General features: G+C 44.5%; 1 protein-coding gene across 1 annotated transcript in view; it reads right to left on the reverse strand.

The window, feature by feature from the left end:
* The window catches only part of OC90 (otoconin 90), a 35,209-nt gene extending 17,989 nt beyond the window's left edge, over nt 1–17,220 (reverse strand). Inside the window, exons 1-4 of the mRNA XM_025395015.1 lie at nt 17,187–17,220; nt 12,856–12,948; nt 3,425–3,490; nt 2,030–2,086 (exon numbers count right to left, since the gene is read on the reverse strand). Coding sequence (XP_025250800.1) covers nt 2,030–2,086; nt 3,425–3,490; nt 12,856–12,901 — 169 coding nt within the window. The 5' untranslated portion in view covers nt 12,902–12,948; nt 17,187–17,220. The remainder of the gene's footprint in view (nt 1–2,029; nt 2,087–3,424; nt 3,491–12,855; nt 12,949–17,186) is intronic.
* Nucleotides 17,221–19,268: the final 2,048 nt, after the last annotated feature.

The following is a 19,268-nucleotide window of genomic DNA, read 5'->3' on the forward strand; positions in this document are numbered from 1 at the left end:
TATTTTTTTTAAAAAATCAACTTTTATTATAGATTAAAGGATACACAGGCAGGTTTGCCACATGGGTAAATTGATACCAAGGCTCAGGTTCCCAACAATTCCCTCACCCAGGTAGCATGGTACCCAACTGGGGATTTTTCAGCCTATGACCGCCTCCCTCCCTGACTAGTGGTCCCCAGCGGCTATTGTTCCCGTCTTTACGTTCATGTGTGTTTAATGCTTAGCTCCCATTTATAAGTGAGAATATGTGGTATTTTTATTTCTGTTCTTATATTAAGTCACTTAGGATGATGGCCTCAAACTCCCTCCATGCTAAATGCAAATCCAAACTACAATGAGACACCATCTCACACCAGTCAAAATGGTGATTATTAAAAAATCAGAAAACAACAGATGTTGGCCAGGCTGCAAAGAAAAGAGATTGCTTATACACTGACTGGTGGGAATGCAAACTAGTTCAGCTACTGTGAAAAGCAATTTGGAGATTTCTCAAATAACCTAAAATAGTACTACTATTTGACCCAGGAATTCCGCTACTGGGTATATTCCCAAAGGAAAATAGTTCATTCTGTCAAAAAGACACATGCATCTGTATGTTCATTGCAGCACCATTGACAATAGCAAAGACATGGAATCAACCTAGGTTCTCTTCAACAGTGGATTGGATAAAGAAAATGTTGCACACATGTCTTTATTATTTGAGTCACTATTAGTTTGTGGAATGGATCTCAAATGATATGGTGATGACACTATAAAACTATAAGCCAATATGGGAAGAAATGTGGTACAGACATTCACAACTTTTAAGCACCCATTAGGTGTCAGAAGCTGCACTAAGTGCTTTCACTAGCACAATAGTTCAGCCTGGCGGAGTGTGTAATGCATTGGAAAGCATTTGCTTTGTCTGTTGTCCCATAGGCCTCCTGTTAACCCTGTAAGGCAGATGTTTTCTGTCACTGCCAATTCATAATAAATAAACTTGCTTTACATTTCACAAACCAAGGCCAAAGACATGCCCAAGGCATCAACCAGGGATAATGATTTGCCCTAAAGTATACAGCAAACAAAATTGGCAAGAAAACCATATCAACTCTTTCCGACTCTAAAGCTGGCATTCTCCTCCCTATTCTCTACCTTTCTGACTAGAGGATCCTTGAGGGCTGCATGGGTTACCCTTCACTACTGATTTAACATGCACGGGGTCACAAGACAGAGCCTAAGGGGATCAGGAGTAGTTTGTGAGGACCAGTTCCACCTCATTCAAACTTCCTTTCCCATGTTTTGTACCCACAAGACCTAATTAGAAAAATAAAGACAGAATCTATGCTGATTGAAAAAGCAACACTAAGCTTTATGCATGTGTGTATTTATGTAAATATGCATTTTCATTCAGAAACTTACAAGGCACCTGTACTTGTTATACACACAGTTTAAGCGCTGCCTTATGCCCAGCATGGCCCAACCCCAAAGTAATTCTGAGTGTCTTTGTTCATGTTAATTGTATTATAGTCTTATTTTTTGGGTACTTTTAGTAATTGATGATAGGAACCATCATAGTGTCCTGATAGTCACGTAATAGATTTTCCGTTGATAAATGGGATACTTGACACACTTTGACATTCTTAAACTTTATATTTACTAGTCAGGGAAGGAAAATAAAACTACTTTGATGTACAGGACTAAGCTCTAGACTCCAAGGAGAGCTCCTCCCTTCTAGTTGGGTGGTCTTGGGCAAGTCACTCAACTCCCTCAGGTTGAGTTTCCTTTTCTATAAAATGGGGATACCATTCCCCTCCTGGAGAGTTGTGAGTAATGAAGTAAGGAATAGGAAGGCACATGGTAGCTCAGTGGCTCACCCTGCAATAAAAGACACCACTACTCTTGTCAGAACTTGGGTCACCTTGTTGGGTGGTAGCTGTGGAGGCCATGGGAGCTCCGAGGGTTGAGACCAAGGCCCTTGCAATTTCCTTAGATTTTCCACACATGCCCTGACCTCTGGTGGATAAAAGCAATTTTAGACTTAACTTACCAAAAATTTCAGTCACACTTTCCACATTTTTAAACATCCCACTGAAGAATGTGATATCTAAGTGTGAGAAAGAAAACAAATGAGAGTCTTGGTTTTTCTGTTTTTTCCCCTCCCTGTCCACCCTCTAGGTAAAGTGTACATGAAACCTTTCTTCATTTTCTAAAGACAAATTTGACCTTGGGCTAAGCTAGCTTTCTACTAACACAGGTTACCATGGAAACCTGATAGAGATGAAATGTGAATTCCATTACTGGGCAGCATTGCACAGTGGTAGAAATGACCCCTGGGTGGTAAGGTATATCTGGACTGGCAGGAATTATGGGTGAACTATAAATACCTGGTAGGAAATCATCATAGTGGGTCTTATTCAGTGTGATGACTCTTATAAACGGTCATCCTACTGGGTGTCCTAGAAATTATACCCATGAAGTCATTACTAGATATACTGATTCCTATGGAGAATGAAGCTTCTAAGCTGGGGCTGGTCATACAGCTGCTCCATGTAAGTCCCATTCTCTTGCACCTGAGCTGTTTGTTATCTGGGATACCCAGATAACTGCTGTGTAGATTGCTGTGAAGGCTACTTTTGCTCAAGAGGAGTGGCTGCCGTGGCCTGCGGGCATGCTGTGTTCCTTAGCTTTGATTCTTCTAAATGCAAAGTGTGGCCTGTGAGTCTTAATGTCTAATTAAAGAAGGCCTCCTGGTGGGCATTGCACTTCCTCTAGAAGTTATGCCATTTGGAGAGAGGCCGCTTGTCGTTTGCATCTGAATGGGCCTGATTACTTTGCATGTATGGACTCATGCATGAATAATTCGGTTGACCCAACTCACCGCTCTGAAAGGTTGGAAATCAACGCTTGATTCAGGGCTGACATCACCAACGAATTCACTATGCATTATGGTCTTCAGCCATGCCCACCTTCAGGGACCCACCTGAGAAGTGTTTATAAACTATCGCTGAGAAAATTTTCACTTCCCCGGGAAATAAATATGGATCCTCCTTTTTTACAACCAGAGCAAGCAATATATCATTTATCCCTCTTGGTCTTGCCTTCTTGGAAGCTCAGAGCTCAATCCGAAGCTAAGATACAGTTAAGATACCGTTAATATACAACCCTCACATCAGCCCATTTCCTGCCTTCTCCTGGTTTCCCTTTACAGCTGACCTTTGTCTTTGACAGAAATGTTTAGACTTTGTCTCACCTGAGAGACAAAGGGGGTTCAGACACCAGGGGAGGTTGTTGGGGAGATGCTTTGAGTCCCACTTCAATCCCTTTACTTACAAATGCCACAGCAGTGAGTAGCTCTAAGGTGTATTCAGAAGGGGTCATTTTCTCTGCCAATATCCTAGACAACTTTATACCCTCTCCTAAGAAAAGTTCCAAGAATCCTTACTGATATTGTTTGGGAGTCCTGGAGGCAGCTCCTGTGGAAGGTGTGGGGTGTCCAGAGGATGGCCCCCTATAAATAAGGAAAAGAAAGTAGGGTAAGCACAAACACTGATACCATTCACTTACTGGACTAAGGCCAGAAGGTGACAGTCAGGAAAACAATGGGAATTCACATAAATCCAATTCCACACATATTTCCTAGAGCCTGCTATGCACCAGATTAGAACGTAGTTCCTGAAGGAAATAAGGGGATGGCTGGGGTAGCCCTGGTGTCTTATATTGGCAAGCCTTAACAGTGGCATCCTGGCTGGGGATGGAGAGGTTTGGAGACTTATCTTGAAGCCATCTTCGTGTATGAAACATCCTGTTTTATTTAGATTGCAGGTTTGTTTTGGACTTTCTTGACATAAAGCCCTGGTGGAAAGAGGTAAATACACGAAAAATACCCCCAACCTCCAAGGAGTTTATATAATAATAGAGGATACGGGTTTTCCCCAGACTGTCAGCATCGGAATCACCTGGGATGCAGACTCCGTAAACATTCTGATTCCTATGCTCTCACTCAAGTTTGATTCAGCCACTCTGGACTGGGACTCAGAAAGAAGCAATTTTAGCAAGTCCCCAACTAGTTTTGAAGTAGATTGTCCTGAAACCTCACCTTGAGAAATGTTGCTTAGCGTTATAATAACAATAGTGTCCTAGTACTACCAGTACCAAAATACAACCAGCACCTTCAGCCAGCGCTTCATCATGCTGGGGGTGTGAAGATGCAGCCTGGGCGAATGGGACAAATATATGGGAGCTAGAATCCCAGGTTGAACACAAATTTGTTCCCTAAAAGCTCTGAGAACTTATAGACTTGTTCCCGCTCGTATTTTCTTTCCCCAGCAATATAAAGCTTGTAAGTAGTTGGAAATGGCCAAAAGAGTTTTGTCTTTCTTCATCATGTGGAGAGTTATGGAGTCAGCACTGTCTGTCTGACACTGTGTGGAAGCCCTATCAATCTGAAAGTTGCAAAGGGCCATCCTTCACAGAAGCATGTTAGATTAAATCTGTTCAGGAAGATGCCCCCAGGTGGTGTCTGAGTTGGCCTTCCTTGGCTTAGAGCAAGTTTCTCAGCTTCACATTATTGACATTTTGGGTTGCGAAATTTTCTGTTCCTAGGGATTGTCCTGTGCATTGATATTTAGCAATTGTTCTATGCTGTATATTTAGCAAGATCCCTGGCCTCTAGCCACAGATACCAGTAGGAAATCCTTCCATACACAGTTTCCTCTGATAAAACTCATTCCTTTGGAGTTTCCACAACACATAACTGAGAGAGTCACTGAGACTCACCGAGTCCTTCCTAGTGGAGACAAAACCACCACTGGTGAGAGAAGTAACAACAGTGGGTGCTTGTCCTGGCTACCAGTACCAGGCTGGCACTACCAATATACCATCCCCACAAGGTTCCTCAAACTTCAGTCACTAGCATATTGCGTCTACTATTATTTCTTAATGCATATTTTTAAGTCAACTCACTTCTTTTTTAAAGGAGAATTTGATTTACTTTTCAATTATAAAAAGGTTTATTTCATCTGGGAGTTACAGTGACTCTAAATTTGTATGCACATAATAGCATTTCTTAATGCAACATTTTAAGTCAACTCACTTTTTTTTTGTTTTATTAGAGGGTAATTTTATTTACTTTCCAATTATAAAAAATTTGTTTCATCTGAGAGTTCCAGTGACTCTAAGTTTGTATGCACATAATAACATGATCCAAAATATATAAAGCTAATTTTGACATAATTGAAAATAGATAATTTTAAATCTGTCAGTGTGAGATTTAAAACAAAAAAGCCACGTTGTTTTTAAAAAGGTAAGTATTTTTATTTTTAAAGGAAACTTTTATTTGTAAATGGGAAACTATGGTAAAGTGCTGATTAGAATGAACAAAAATAAGTTATAAAAATTGTGAAACAGTAAACATTTAAAAATTAGAATTATGAAATGATCATCTATGCATTATTCACTGTCGTCAATGTACCCTGCTATGGTTCAAATGTATGTGTTCCTCCAAAATTTATATCTTAGTACTTAAACCTCAAGCTGATGGTGTTAGAAATTGGGGCCTTTGAGAGGTGATTAGGCCATGAGTGCTTTGCGTTCATACATGAGATTAGCATCCTTTTAAAAAGACTGGAGGAAAATAGCTAGGTCCATTTGCCCTTCCGCACTTCTTTCATGTGAGGACATAGCACTCATCCCTTCTGCCATGTGAGAATAAAAGGAGAAGGCCCTCACCAGACACTGAATCATTTGGTGCCTCGATCTGAGACTTTCCTGCCTCCAAAACTGTTAGAAGTAAAATTCTGTTCTTTATAAATTACCCAGTCTGTAGGATTTTGTTATAACAGCATGGACAGACTAAGCTAAATTTGACAGAATTGAAAAGAAAAACCTTCAAATATGTCAGTGGGAAAAATTGTTTTAAATAAGCCACCTCACTTCAAAAAGGGTAAATATATTTTTCTTTTAAAGCAAGCTTTTATTCATAAATGGAAAACCATTGTAAAGGCCCAGGACCCCGGGCACACAGAAGGAACTGAGAGCAATTCGCGATGGTTGGAGTATGGAGACCAAGGCGGGCATGGTCCCAGCTGCACTAACTCGCTGTGGTTCCCCAAACACGCCTCACATTTTCACAGCATTAAGTCCTTGCTTTTGCCTCTTTCCCATCTTTCCTGACTGAAAAACCCTTGTCCTCTAATGACTCTATGCAGCTTCTCCCAAAACCCCTTACCCCCTTAGCCACACTCTGCACCTTAGCTGTTCTTCTATCAGCATCAGTAAGTATCATCAAGGCAATGGACAGAATGACCAGGGTCCTCATCCTTCGATCTGGAAAGTGTCAAGGTGACTCTTTTGTCCCCACTCCCCCCTCTTTTACAGGTAAAATATCGGAGGTTTAGAGAGGTGGCACCTGCCGCAGCCACAGAGCACAGCAGGAAAGTGAATAAGGATCAGTGTTTGGCCAACTTCATCACAAGGGAGGGCTGAGGCACAGTCTACAGGAGGGCAGATGCAACTCCCCATGACCCATCTCACCAAAGGGCCTGCCTGCAGGGGGCCTGAGGCTAAGGCACCCACAGGGTGTGTAGGTTAGGAGGCTGCTCTTCAACCTGCTAAAGGTGTCTGTGTCCCCAGAGATAATTCCGTGATGAGTTTGCCCCCCAAGATAATTCCATGATGAAATGATGAGGTTGATGATGAAGGTGATGTCCAATAATGCAACCCACGCGTTAATGAAGAGGGGAAAGGGAACAGTGGACGTAAGAAGTTGTTAATGATAATAGTAACAAATAACTGGCATAACCTTTAAGCACCTGTAGCATGCCTTCTGATGTCATTTCCCTCCACCTTTACAACACTTTTTTGTGTCAATGTGACCAAATCTTGCAGACCTAAGTTTGTCTCCTACCACTCCAGTGCTCTAAACCTTCTGTGATTCTCTAAGATCTCCAGCTTCTTAATGAGTAATCAAGGCTCTTGGGGAAGCAGCCCAGTCTAGTGATCAAGCCTGGAAGAAGACCCAGTCCAACCAGCTACGTGCCTGAAGATCTTATGCAATTCAAAACTTGCATCCTTTATGTTTTCACAGTGGATACGTGCAGAGTAAAGGGCTCCAGGTCAGGATGTATGAATGCATAACGGTGATTGTTTAGAAGGATATTAGGGAGCAGGAAGGAGTGTTGATCTTATAGCCATGATAGTAGCATTTTTTTCTGTTCTCCCACCCTTTCATTCTCTGAAGATGTAAAAGTGTGCCTGCTTTAAAGCAGCTTTTTGTTCTCTCAGAACATTGATAGTATTTTGTAAAATGCTCTCAATTAATAGCCTGACATACCTGAGGATGGACTGCCCTTTCCGTAGATTTTTTAGCTGTATAATCTTCTTCACAACTTCCATTCCCAAGTTATTGGTTTGAGGTTGCATTTCTCAGCATGAGCTCAAGCCAAACCATTTAATGAACAATTACCTGTCGCCATGGCCCTGTGACATGGCTGTAACGTATCACAGATGATAACTTCTTCAGCTGCCATCTTTGGACTGCTAAGATGGGTGCCAGTATCCATTATTTTGAACTATTTGTATAAATTGATGTGCCATTAGCGTTTTCTATTGTACCATCTCACCTCTATATGATTCAAATTCACGTAAGATATGACTGCATTATAAGGGTTTTTCGTCCAACAGGCCTGACTTAAAACCTTACCTCTACCATTGTGTCACCCTAACAAGTCACTTAACTCTCAAAGCCTCATTTTTCTGTTGGATAGAATGGAAGTAATAAGCCTTACCTCACTGGATCATTACAGAGGCTTTCTAGGTAAAGGGTCAACAGGAGCAAAAGCCGAAGGGTCTGGAAGCAGTTGGCTGTGGGTAAGGCAGGCTGGCAGGAAAGAAGGCTGCAAAGGGAGGAGGATGTCAATGATGTGGACCTTGAAGACCTCACGGGGGGAAGCTGTGGAAGGTTCTAAGTAGGCACAGTGATGGCGGAGTCATAAGAATGCATGATCCATGAAGACTTGCTCACTAGGGGTGGGTAACTTTGGAATCTGTCACTCATGTTCTCAGTAACATAAGCCTCTTCCTGGGACATGGGACATGTCCTACCTCTAAGTAAGATCCCAGGGATGTGCACGAAACTCACTGAAGCCACCTCTGGCTTAAGGATTCTGAGAGGCTGCAGTGGATGGAAATAGACACTGAATACATCAGGAGACCAGGTTAGAAGCTTCGCTTTCCTACATGCGGGCTGTGAGACTTCGGGCACATGGTCTTTCCACGTTGAGCCTCACTTTGATCCTCTGTAAAATGAGACAATTGTATCTGCCTGGCAAGATGCTCTCAAACACAAAATGACTCAATGTATATAATATAACTGCATAGGCCAGGCGCGGTGCTCACACCTGTAATCCCAGCACTTTGGGAGGCCCAGGCAGGCAGATCACCTGAGGTCAGGAGTTCAAGACCAGCCTGACCAACATGGAAAAACCCCATCTCTACTAAAAGTACAAAATTAGTTGGGCCTGGTGGCACATGACTGTAATCCCAGCTACCCAGGAGGCTGAGGCAGGAGAATTTCTTGAGCCCGGGAGGTGGAGGTCGCTGTGAGCTGAGATCAGGCCATTGCACTCCAGCCTGGGTAACAAGAGTGAAACTCTGTCTCAAATAATAATAATAATATTAATAATATAACTGCATAATTCCAGGCTCATGGATGATCTCAACAGTCTGCATTTGTTTTTCACATTGAAGAAGGGAAAACCAACAGGGTTTAAAGAGATCTAAAGATGATCCTATTCAGCCTCCACTCTAGAGATGAGAAAACTGTTGGATAGAACTTGAAGGCAGGCTGGGAACTGCTATCTGGGATTCCTGATCCCTAGCCAAGTGCTCGCACTGTTATCCCTCCTCTGGCTATGCTGTTCCCTGCAGCCCTCACACTTGTCCCTACATCCAATTTTATTGTCTCTCTTCTCCCTTTTTTTTTTTTTTTAAAATAGTGAATAGAGGTTTATTTGGCTCATGGTTCCTCAGACTCTACACAAAACATAGTGCCAGCATCTGTTCATGGTGAGGGCCTCAGGAAGCTTACAGTCATGGTGGAAGGCAAAGAAAAGCCAGTGTGTCACATAGTGAGAGAGGGAGCAAGAGAGAGGAAAGAAGTTCCCCACATTTTTAAACAGCCAGTCTCCGTGAGAACTCACTCATTACCATGGAGATGGTGCTAAGCCATTCATGAGGGATCCAGCCCCATGTACTCACCTATCTAACTCCTATCCAATTCCTGCCTTCTCTTTAGCCAAGCTCAAGGACACCTTCTACAATTATTCCTAGGCTAATGAGACCTTCCTTTTGTGAAGCTTTGGCATTAATGTGTATCATGGCACAGAAGAAAAAGCATGGGCTTTGGAGCACAACAAATGCAAATCCACATTCCAGCTCAGTAACTTCTTGGTTTTGTGACCAGGAGCAAAGTTCTATATCTCTCTGACTCCAGTCTTCTCATCTGTAGAATGGGGATAACTATTTGTGTGTTTATATCACAGGACATTGTGAGATTACATGAAATCTTACTGAGAGATGACATGAAATAACATGTGGACTCTTGGCGGTAACGTGGGAAATGGGGTCCAACTTAAGACCGAGGACTGCAGACCCAAATCTTTGCAGGGATGGGCAGATAATGTAAACAAGTAGCAGTCCAATGCTGGGAAGCAATAGGGAATGGTGGGGACTGTGGAGAACCAGACAGACCCAAGTTACAGCAAGACAGGCAGTTGTGACTCAGCACCGGGGCTTGAGAAAGGAGTCTCACCATTTTTATTTTTCAAAAAAAAAATTTTTTTTGAAATCTGAGTATTTTGGTAAAATCTTCCAATTTTAAACTCTTGGCTCAAATTTAAAATAAAATATTTTGTGGACTAAACAAAACAGGCTGATTTTGGTTTGAAGGTGAAAGGAAGGTGCTTTGTAAGGTTGCTTGGGAGGGCCAGTGCTCCATCTAGGGGCAGGGGTGGGAGCTGACCACGCATTTCTCAGGTTCCAGTGCCAGCCATGTATTCCCTTTGCCAGGTTCTCGGAATGGTTCCCATGAACAGGGAATTCCCTCCCACCTGAGAACTACAGGCTTTGAGGGGACTGTGGCCTGTAAAATGCAAACTTTCAGGCAGGGAGGGAGACTCGTGACTTCAGTTCCATTTGAGCCCTTGTCACAAAGCCCATGTAACAGATCTGGCACATTTTTCACTGGGCATAATTGCCTTGGAAATTAATCAGCATAATAACCAACAGCTAAGAATACCTGTGGCCCACTTCAGCAGCAGTAGTAAAATCTCGCCTGCTCCTTGGCAATTACTGCGCTTTATTCCTTTGTGCAACTGATAATTAAGCTCCTCTTCGGGAGGGTGGGAGGTAATCTTATTACCTACAGATGTTAATAAGGTGTGCTTTCTCCCCCACACTCACACTTACTTTCAGGATATAGATGCCCACACGTTATTGTCAGCAATTAAAATAGTCACCCTGGATGTGAAACTCTTTATCCCCAAGGACTAAATTAGTTCACTCACTAAGTCCAACAGTGCAGTTTAGGGAGATGCACGGTCAGAGGCAATGTAAGGACAAAACTCGCCAGAATGACACTGATTCTGATTCGGTAAGTTTGATACATGCAGAAGATGATGAGCATCTGTCCTGTTCCAGGAGCAGGACACTGTGTTTTGCAGGCATCACCTTGTCTGATCCTCTCCTCAGTACTGCGAGGCACATTCTGTCATTACCATTTTATAGACAATGAAACCGAGACTCCTGGATGAAGCTATAAAGCTTTTTCTCACCCAGTACGTATGGCCTTCCTTGATCTGGCCCCTGCTGCCTCTGCTGAATCATCTCCTACCTTGAACTTCATGCTCCAGAGATGCTGGAAAGCTTAGGTTTTCTGGACAGCAAACTACTTGCCATCCTGCCTTTGCTTGTACTGCACCCTGGGGCCTGGGATGCCTTCCTCTTGTCTGTTCCTCTCGAATTACTGACTCTCACTGACATTTTATGGTTCCATTCAAAGTTCAAGGAGCCCTGCCTGACCCTCGACCTGGCCTGGGTCTGGGACTCTGCCCCTGTGCTAGCATAATGTTGCGGACATCCTTTTCTCATTGCACCTGTCACTTCATGTTGCAATGATCTGTTTATGTAACTGTTTCCCCACTAAACTAGGGACTTGAAGGTAAGCACTGTGATGTATGTAATATATTGATATATGTGTATACTTACATTACACATATATAACAGAAACCACAAGTTCAATCGATAACTGTTTAATGAAGGACTGAACATGCAATAGTTGAACCACACCATCAAATGGCCAGTGAGAGGTGGCCTGCTAGAGTCAGAGAATCTTAGTCTCGCAAACTTGAAGCAAACTTAGAATATAACATCTTTAGATAGTGGAATGATAATGTCTATTAGTGCTTTAGAATGGGATTTCATGGTATTATGTATTCTACCAAAAAGATCAACCAGGATTGCACAAAACCCACCTTTTTCCTCAGGTCCCTTCTCGGAGGATCTGGAAGGAAACAAACACGCAGAGGACAACAGGGAAGTGGGAGCCAACACATGGCGGTGTGATGTGGGGACTGCAGCATGAGCTTCAGTGCAGAACTTCCAGACAAAGGAAGCATGTGCTTAGGTGGGAAGGCCAAGGGATCTCCCTCTCCTAATGCAAATGTGGCCACCATCCCACTGGCTGATGCCTGCCCTTGGAAGTCACAAGGCAACTCCAAGTTAGAGGAGAGGAAGCACAGCTGTTGCCCTGGCTGTGTTGAGGGAGCCAACGTGCAAGCTGCTCCCCGTCCTGCTGCAGGGATAGAGACCCCTGGAGAGACCTCACCATGCACAGAGGCCCTCCCCATGGTCAACACGCACATTGTCTTGTATCTGACTCAGATTGCCACTGGGGAAGCCATGAGAAGGGACCTTGCTGCAACTACAGGAAGCATAACTGACCGAGGGCCTACGGCTATGCTTGGAAGTCCAAGGCAGGGTTCATAGAGAGGCCTCGTCCCCCTCATGCCTGCAACCAGCCAATATCCCAGGGCAGGTAGGTATACCACAGTGGGCAAGGCTCCTGGGGCACACGGGACTCTCCGGCTCCCCTTGGATGACCTTGCCAGCTTACACATCTAGGGCACGTTCACCTCCCCTCTGTCCGTCTCCTTCACGTGCAGAACTTTCTGAAGGTCTCTGCCTTTCACGGTTGCCACTCCATGTTTTTCCTCACAGGTGTTTCCTCTACTGAAATCTGCACACTTGATCTAGTTTGGGCTTCTGTTTCTCAGAAGACCCAGATTCAGACACCACTCTCACATCTTTCAGTCCGAAGCCTCCACAACAGACCTTCCCTGCTACAGTGTCTGGGCCCAGAGTTGGCGAATTTGTTGGGCAAGCAGTCTTATCTCAGTGGTGGTCACAAACTTAGCCCTGAAAAAATTGACGCTGCACGTACAGCATGTTCAATTCATACGTAAGTGGACACGATTGCACGTAAACTTTCTATGATTGTAATTTTTTGAAAGGTAGGTGTCAACATTTGAGAAGAAAATCCCTTGGGAGGTACCAAAAATGTTTGTAAACATTTATAATCGTAGAGCATATAATTGTCATTTTTGTCACCACAAGATAGTTGCAAACTAATAAAAGAGGGAAGAAATAAAGCAAGAAGACAGAAAGGAATATGTTTAATTATCTCAATTTTATAGAAAAATAAGGACATTTAAAAGATATGTAGGAAAGATGGTGGGGATGGGCATGTTAAAGGGACAGTATTCATATCAAGTAATTATATGCTAAGCTGAAACTATGGTGTAAAATATCGTTACTCACCAGCACGGGGGATCATCAGCACACTCGTGAGGAGAAACGCAATCATAGCAGGAGAGCAAAGGATGGGGCTTAGGCAGCAACTGGGACAGACTCCTGGAAGAGAAGCCAGTGGAATAGGATGGATGCATTTTCAGAATTCCCATGAAGGAACCCACAGGACCCCCGTGTCCTTTCTTGGTCCCACAAAGCATGTGGTAAAAGGAGAAAGCCCTGACAGGCTACAGGTTCCCGTTTTACCACTAACTGACAGTGTGCCTCTAAGAACACTATGTTCCCTCCTTGAGACTCAGTTTATCCATCTGTAAAATGGAAATGTAGCCATGAGCTCCCTGAAGACACAGCCGTGGTTTTCTGTACTTACTGATTGATTCCATGGTCATTTATTCGAGGCCTGCCTCGTGTCAGGCATCTAAGGATTGAAGATCCAGGAATGCAAAGTGAGGAAAACACACTCCTTACCTCTGAGTTGCTCATAGACTAATGCGGAAGGGAGGCAAGGTAACAAGTGCTGTAGTTTGACTTTTGTTAATTGAATTTTAAACAGCCCATATATTATGATATTCCAGTATTCCCAATACACCTTTGACAGATACGCTTTGAACCTTTCAATGATCACTTGACATATAAATAAATCCGACAACCACATGGTGGCGCTGCATGCTAGCAAACAAAGCTTTTCCTGCAGCATCTCCCTCTTCCTTCCCTTCCTTGGCTTTTGAGAGTTTTGAATACTTTGTTGCGGTCCTGAGAATAGATACGCCTCAGAGGATGCTTTGGGGACAACGGGGCAAAGTGGGCAGAGTCCAGCAACCCTACTGCTTTTCAACTGTAGCTGCCGTCTGCTGAGATCAGCAAATATTTAACTTCAAAAGGCCCTCAATGGACTCTAGCCAGTCCATTATATATTTAACGGGGGTGAGGTGGTGATGGGGGGGGGGCAGGGAAAAGACCAGAGGGATTTTAAAATAGTTTTTGCCCCCTTAGAATATAACTCCATAAATAATGTAAATACGGTCAGTTGACTTGTGCATATTCTGCTTTTAGAACATGTTTTTGGGACAGCGTGTGAATGATAACACATCTTGATCCATACCACCCTGGTGGCACACACGGGGCTGCTGGATAGGGTTGTACATGTTGTGCACTGCACAAAAGCGCTTGGTCGGGGGGTCAGCTAGATGCTGAAAAAGCCAGTGCTTGACTCTGAAGCTTGTCCTCTGCAGTGTTGCATTAATCTGAAGGAAGGAGCACTTTCTAAAATTTGTTCTCCCAGAGGCCAAGCCTGCCCCATACTCTGGTGGTCCTGCATATGTACCCAGGGCTGTGGCGGGTCACGCTGCCTGTGAGCGAGGCTTGTATTAGGGAAACTGTCCCAGAGGAGAAGACAGTGTAAGTTGTACAATCACTACTCTATGGACCTATCCCAGGGTCTAGCACAAGCTCTGGTGGCTGCAAAATAAATGTTTGTTGAATGAATTTTTTTGAAAAGGGTAGAGGGTAAGTTCTTTGAGAGTCTCACTCAGGTCAAGAATTCTCTAGTAATCTGGTTACTGCCTTATTGGTACAACGCTCTGCTTAGAGCCTTTTTTAGCCACACAAATTCCCAAAGTCAGTTAATTTTCAAGGTTAGACCGTCTCTCTCTCTGTTTGGTGGAAATTCAGTTCTGAATGATTCCTTCTCAGGCCATGAAACAAGACTGAAAATTAAGGGGGAGACAAAAGAGGTCTCCAAATGGAAAGTGATACACCCTGGAAACTCTGTGGTTAGCAGAAGGCACTTCAGAGGAGCCCAGAGACCTCATTGAAAAGATACCCACGTGAATGGGGCCAACATGAACTTGGACAATGTAGTCACTTTCTGCCACTTAGTATGTCAGGCATTTTACTGTGACCATCACACTGTGACAGGTTGCCAGCATGTCTGAACTTGGAGTGGCACTGCGATCTTCTAGTCCAAGCTCTTATTTTACAGGTGAGACCATTGAGGCTCAGAGGCTGGCAAATCATGGCAAGAATGTCCTACTTCCCAGGTCTCCTGACTCCCAGTCCAGTGTCATCATAATAACAGTACCTATCTGTGAGGTTGTTGTGAAGACTGAAACGAATTAATCTTTGTGAGGCACTTACAACAGTACCTGACATAGAGAAGTTGCTCAAAAGCATGAAGAATTACAATGATGGCATCTGGCTCGGGGTTAAAAGCTCAACAAGTAGTAGCTGCTACAATGAAGGCCTTTGTGCTGTTCCCTAATCCCTTGTAAGAGTGGAAGGCCCTGTCTGGTGAATGAAGAAGAGTGATCAGTTTCAAACAGTGGATCTCTGCTTTTCTTTTGTGACTCGTGTTTCAGGGATGCATTCCCCTGGGTCGTTCTCCAGCTCAGGTAAGACGGCCTGAGGGTCAAGTTCCATTACCTCCTTGAATATGTTGATGGAATGCAAATGAGCCAAAATGACTTTATTAGAGACATAATTTTGACTCTGCTCTAATTTATTTTTGCAATAAGTTATAAGGAGGTGTGATTGGGGGGTTCAATGGGCAGAGTTTCAGAAGGGGAAGATGAAAAAGTTCTGGAGGTGGACAGTGGCATGATTGCACATCAGTGTGAATGGACTTAATGCTCCTCAACTGGCTAACATGGTCAATATTATGTTATGTATGTTTTACCACAACTTTTTAAAAAGTAAGTAATAAACTTGATGACCTTACTCCTTTAAACACAAAATGTCATGGATTGGGTCATTCTTTGTGTCAAGTGTTCCACTGAGCATGCCCCACTTGATGTTAGGTGACAATCCTCTAAGACTTTGGCTATCAAGGCACCTCACTTTCCAGACCAGGAACCGGGGCTCAGAGACGGGGAATCACTTGCAGGGTGGCCCTTGCCCAGAAGGGGGCGCTCTGGCAATGACCAGACCCAGGTGGGCCAGTCTGACTTGTCCTGGCTCCAACACCCTAAACTGCCAGGCAGTCCTTGAGACAAACTAAGCAGCCCAGTGGTGATTCACTGCATAACTGTCACAATTATCAGTAGCACTTGCTTGGGAGGACCCTTAGGTTGGCCAGCTTCTTGCTGGGTTGTGGTGAAACACAGCAGGTGACAGCTCCCCCGCTGAGTGCCAAGAAGGGAAGTCAGCGCCAGCCAGAAGGTGCCAGTTAGAAGCACATGGTCAGCCCTGGGCAACAGTGAGGATGACCCGAATCCAGGGTACATGCACATTAGGGTATCTAGGGGGGATGGGGCAGGGCTGCTTCAGAAATCCAGTATCCTCCTGTTGGCCATGTCAGGCACCCTTGGCTGCGGGGCTGTGTCAACCTGGAGGAAAGACCTCCTTCTCCTAATTTGCCCAAGGAAGCCTCTGGGACTGTCATGGTCTCGTGGGTCAGTGTTGTCCTTGTGGGCCTGAGAAGGCTCCCGAAGCCTTGCCTTGGTCTGTATGCCAGGTTTGGAGTCCCGGCTTCCCAAGCTGTCTCCCAATGGCCAGTCTCATGGCAGCATAGCCAGTGTCTGATCCCAAGGCCTTGCTGTTCGGACAGACCTGGGCTGGGGTCGGGGAGTTCAGGCTCTGCCTTTTGCTTGTTGAGTGCCCTGAGCCAGGGCACTCATTTTCCTGGGCAGTGAAATGCATGTAATGGTGTTTTTTCATCAGAGAATCATGAGGGTTAAATGTGATAAGTCTTATAAAGGTAGAACACCATCTCTGGCACGTGCTACGTGCTCCGTGAGGACTGCCCATAATTAATGCTGATTGTGTTTCCACACCGGGTGCCCTAGGCAGGGTCATTGCACCACACAGGCTTGTAGTGTCCTCACTAATGTGAAGTGGTGGATTTTTTCCCCCAGGTAAATTCACCAGGTGCTATCTGTCTGGCATTGCGTCTTTTCACAGACAAGCTCAGAGCGATTTGGGTTTCTAGCTATATCCTGGAGCAACATCCAGGTCTCAGACAGCCCTAAGAGCATCCCCCCGCAACCTTATCCTCCAATCATTTATCTCCTTATTTCCCCTCCATTCTTCTCTCCCTTCCTCCCTCTTTCCCTCTGCCCCTCTCTCCCTTCTACCCTCTCTCCCTCCCCTCTTTTCTTCCTTCATCAATTTCTCCCTCTTTTTTTCCCTCCCTTACTTCCTCCTACCCTTTCTGCCTCCTTCCGTCTCCTACTCATTTCCCTCCCTCCCTCCCTCTTTTCCTCTATCCCTCCTTCTCCCCCTCCTTCCCTTTCTCCCTCCCTCCTTCTCTTGGCTCCCATTCATTTCCCTCCTTTGCTTGCTATCTTCCTCCCTCCCTCCCCTGCTCTCTGTCTCCCCAGCCATCAGGAATAACAGGTGCCTACCGTGAAGGTTCCACTGGAGTGCAGCTGGATGAATGATGCTAGGGTTTGAACAGGTGCAGACCGAGTCCTTTATACCCCAAGAAAAGACCCTTAGCCATGTGATGCCTCTCCCCACTCCTCACATCAAGAAGGAAGCCTTTCATGAATGTTGGCAGGTGGGCTGCCTCTGAAGGGAGGAGGCATCATAATACTATAGCTTGGAACAGGTGAAGGCTCCATATTAAGAGGCCCCATCTTGAGCCTCAGAGGAGACCCAGGCTCTAATTAGAGAACAATGGGTTCCCTGTTCTACCCCACCTCCCCTCAAAGGCTAGGAGGCCCATGGATTATGTCTCAGGGTCATCATGGGAACTCTCAGGGGATGAAAGACTGATGAAAGTCACGTGGGCTCTCCTGCAAGATAAAGGGCTGGCTTTGTCTGGTCTAGTTCATTCTTTAGCAAGAGGATCTCTAGCATGATTCTTCTTATGTGTTATTGGCCTCAGACCTGGGAATTTGATGCTTCTTTCCTTTAGGGCTTTTCTGCCCAAGCTGTGGGGTAGGGTGAGGTGGGGCTTTATAATCAGACACCCTAGGTTCTTCTGCCAGCCCTGCTACTGAGTAGCAGTGTGACCTTGAGCTTGTCACTGCTCAGCTGTAGCTTCCACATCTGTTAAATGGGCTTAATCCTACTAGGATTGTGAGGATGAAGAAAGCCATGTACAGTGTGTGGTATGGGGGCTCATTAAGTCCTAGTTCTTTCTGTCGCTTCTTCTTATCCCCTTGCCAAGTGTTTCCTTTCCTGATTTTAACAAGGAAAACTGGCATTTATTGAGTGTGTGTAATGTACCACAAATGTTTTGTAAGATTTTGCCCTCATCATCCCTGCAGCTGCTCTTCCATTGCTGCTTTCATAATCCCAGGTGCAATGATGAATTAGCTCCACTTTACAGATGAGAAAAAACGGTGTCATTGAGGTTGAGGCATTGTAGAGGGTCATGTGTGATGGGAGCATTCTGGGATGCAGGTTAGCCTGGCTGTGAACCCTCTGAGTTGCTCTCTCTGTGGCCACCTCCTGAAGAAGCAGGACTCTTCAAATGATTAAATCAGGGTGCATTTGAGTCTTTATGGAAGAACCCACTGAAGGGCTTCTTCAAATAAGTAATTACTCTCGTGCATTGAGGCTTGTGTTTGTAGATCATTAACTGTTGTTCAGCATCTAATGTGATTTGAGGAATGAAGATGCATTGTCTGTAATCTTTTCTCATTAGCACCAAAGACCCACCATCTCCAAAATGAGTAAGCCTATGGGCATCTATGGCTCAGTGCAGCAAAATCCATCTTTTCAGCATCTCAAGAGCATGACTGAGATTGTTATTATGCTCAAGAGCATAACTGAGATTGTTATGATGCCTGGGCAATGCAAAGGCATAACAATCAGCATAGGTATCTTGTTCGAGACATTTCATGGGGTTCTGAGGAGGATCATTTTTTCCCCATAGCTTACAACAGAGTATCTTAATCTTAGCACTGTTGACATTTGGGCCAAATTATTCTTTTTTTTGGTAGGAGTTATCCCGAGCATTGCAATATTGCAGGTCTCTACTCAACAGATACCAGTAGCACTCCCTACCTTGTTGTGACAACCAAAAGTGTCTCCAGACATTGCCAAGTGTACCCTGGGGGCCAAATTACACCTGATTGAAAACCACTGGCCTTCAATATCCCTGGAACCTTGGCTTTTACCATTCTGTTGGTGGAATAAGATGAGAGTGAAGTTTTCACAAGAACCCAGACATAAGAGGAAACAGTCTGTTCTAAATGAGAGTTTAAAATTTTAGATTTCATTATGATAGCACCTAAATGTCTCCTTTACACAAACCCACAGCACTAGTGCACCTGTGCAGAAATAGGGAGCCACACAAACAAACACACACACACACACACACACACAAACACTTAGAGCCATGCACTGGGGCCAAGAAACAAACACAATCTTTCTCCTCTCTCTCCCTCCTCCTCCCCGTTTCCCTCTCCTCTTTCCCTTCCCTTCCTTCCTTTCCCTCTCCCTCATCTTCTCCCTCTCCCTCCCTCCTTCTCTCT

The sequence above is a fragment of the Theropithecus gelada genome, chromosome 8 (genome assembly GCF_003255815.1).
Source record: "Theropithecus gelada isolate Dixy chromosome 8, Tgel_1.0, whole genome shotgun sequence".
Classification (NCBI taxonomy): domain Eukaryota; kingdom Metazoa; phylum Chordata; class Mammalia; order Primates; family Cercopithecidae; genus Theropithecus; species Theropithecus gelada.